We start from the raw sequence: 1697 nt of genomic DNA, 5'->3' as shown, positions 1-1697 counted from the left end.
GCAGCCATGGCCCCACAGCCCCCCCGCATCACCCGGCTGAGGATCCCGGCGCAGCCCCCCCACATGGGTGAGTTGAATGCTGGGGGGCTGATCTGAGCCCCCCCCCACCCTTGGTGGAGATGGGAGGGAGAAAAGGGAATGATATCAGCAGCACCCCGCTACGGCTGAGGGCCGGAGGGGAGCGGACGGGATGCGGGGATCCCCGTGGGGGTGCGATGGGTGAAGTGGGGACGTTTTGCGGCTGTCCCCCGCCTTCCCTCCCCCTCCAAGGTGTGAGCCCATCTCCCCTTCAACCCCATCCAGGCAGCAACGTGAGCGTCTCCTGCGAGGCTGAGAGCGCTCACCCGGAGCTGACGCTGCTCTACTGGTTGGCAAACGGCTCGTTCGTGGAGCAGCTGCAGCCCAACGTGCGCGAAGGGGCGGTGCGGTGAGCAGCTCAACCCCAACGCAAGCCCACCCCCCCCGTCCTCCCCTCCTCCACCACCACCCCGAACGAGGGGAGGGACGCGGGGCTGACCGAAGCCTTCGTCCCGCAGAGAGGAAGAGCGTGGTTCGCTGGTGATCCTCCGTCGGGATCTGCATTTCAACTCTTTCAGCTTCCAGGATCTGAAGACCAACTTCACCTGCGTGCTGCTCAGCCCATTCGGCGTGGACGTGAGGGAGCTGAAATGGGCTCCCCCCAGCGACGAGGGTGGGGAAACGGGCTGAGACCGAGCAGAACTCGTGACGGGTGTGAGCCCAACAGTGTGGGGCCGAGGGCTGCCCCATTGGATGCTGTGTGTGGGGCTCCTGGTGGGGCAGGGGGGCTTCATTAAAGTGACTGCCTGGTGAGCTGCGTGCACAGGGCTGGTAAATAAATGCAATAAAAGCAATGCTTTCATGATTTGGGAAGAGCCTTGGACCGTTCCCTGCTGCTGTTCCACATCCAAAAGCATCAGGAGCAGGAAAGCAGCATCTGCAGTTTCCATGAGATGCGTTGGCACGTCGCTGCCCTGCTGTCCACGTGCAGGAGAGCAGTGGGAAGGTGTAGAGCTCAGGGCTCTCTCATGTCCACCAGGACTGCGGCTACCAGGAGGAGCACAGCCAAAGAAAGAGCAATAGATGCCCTGCTGTTGAAGGTATGGCAGCAAAGCAGATGCCTGAACTGAACACAACTCCAGTGCCGTGTTGTTTGGGCTGCCCCCACCAAAAGGTTGGAGGTTCACAGTGACGGTGACTGCAAGCCTTCATCCAACCACCAGAGACCCCAACCCCATTTACAGCACTCATGCTCAGGAGGCTGGCACAGTATGTGCATTGCTTCTCAGAACTCCAGCCCGTTTTCCTGGGATGCTGTGGGTACTTCAGCCTTTATATGCAGGCACTGCTGTTCTTGGTGTGTGAGGTCGGCTCCTCCAGTCCGACCAAGACAAAGCTGCTTGTCCGCCTCTGCTGATCTTCACAGCCATAAGCAGCAGTGCTGTGAGAAGGCAGCAGCCCCTGCTCTGCCCGGATAATTCCCAGCTGTCAGTAAGTCTTATCATCCAAAGTGCCTCATGCAGCCAGATTTGAGCCCCAACCAACACTGCTTCTCTGTCACCCCATCACGCAGTGGCTCAAAGGTTGTTTGAAATTGATGAATAAATGACCATCTAGGGTGGTGAGGAATGGAATGGAATGGAATGGAATGGAATGGAATGGAATGGAATGGAATGGAA

At 58.9% G+C, this 1697-nt stretch overlaps 1 protein-coding gene across 1 annotated transcript in view; it reads left to right on the top strand.

The window, feature by feature from the left end:
• The window catches only part of LOC122156577 (interleukin 18 binding protein), a 1286-nt gene extending 298 nt beyond the window's left edge, over positions 1-988 (top strand). The window contains exons 3-5 of the mRNA XM_042811387.1: positions 5-67; positions 304-427; positions 537-988. Coding sequence (XP_042667321.1) covers positions 5-67; positions 304-427; positions 537-708 — 359 coding nt within the window. The 3' untranslated portion in view covers positions 709-988. The remainder of the gene's footprint in view (positions 1-4; positions 68-303; positions 428-536) is intronic.
• The last annotated feature ends 709 nt before the right edge of the window (positions 989-1697 follow it).

This window comes from Centrocercus urophasianus, unplaced genomic scaffold (genome assembly GCF_019232065.1).
Source record: "Centrocercus urophasianus isolate 14NV4802_14NV808 unplaced genomic scaffold, USGS_Curo_1.0 seq_1296, whole genome shotgun sequence".
NCBI classification, from domain to species: Eukaryota; Metazoa; Chordata; class Aves; order Galliformes; family Phasianidae; genus Centrocercus; species Centrocercus urophasianus.
Note: the sequence above shows the minus strand (reverse complement) of the source record. Positions and strands in the feature narration are given on the sequence as shown.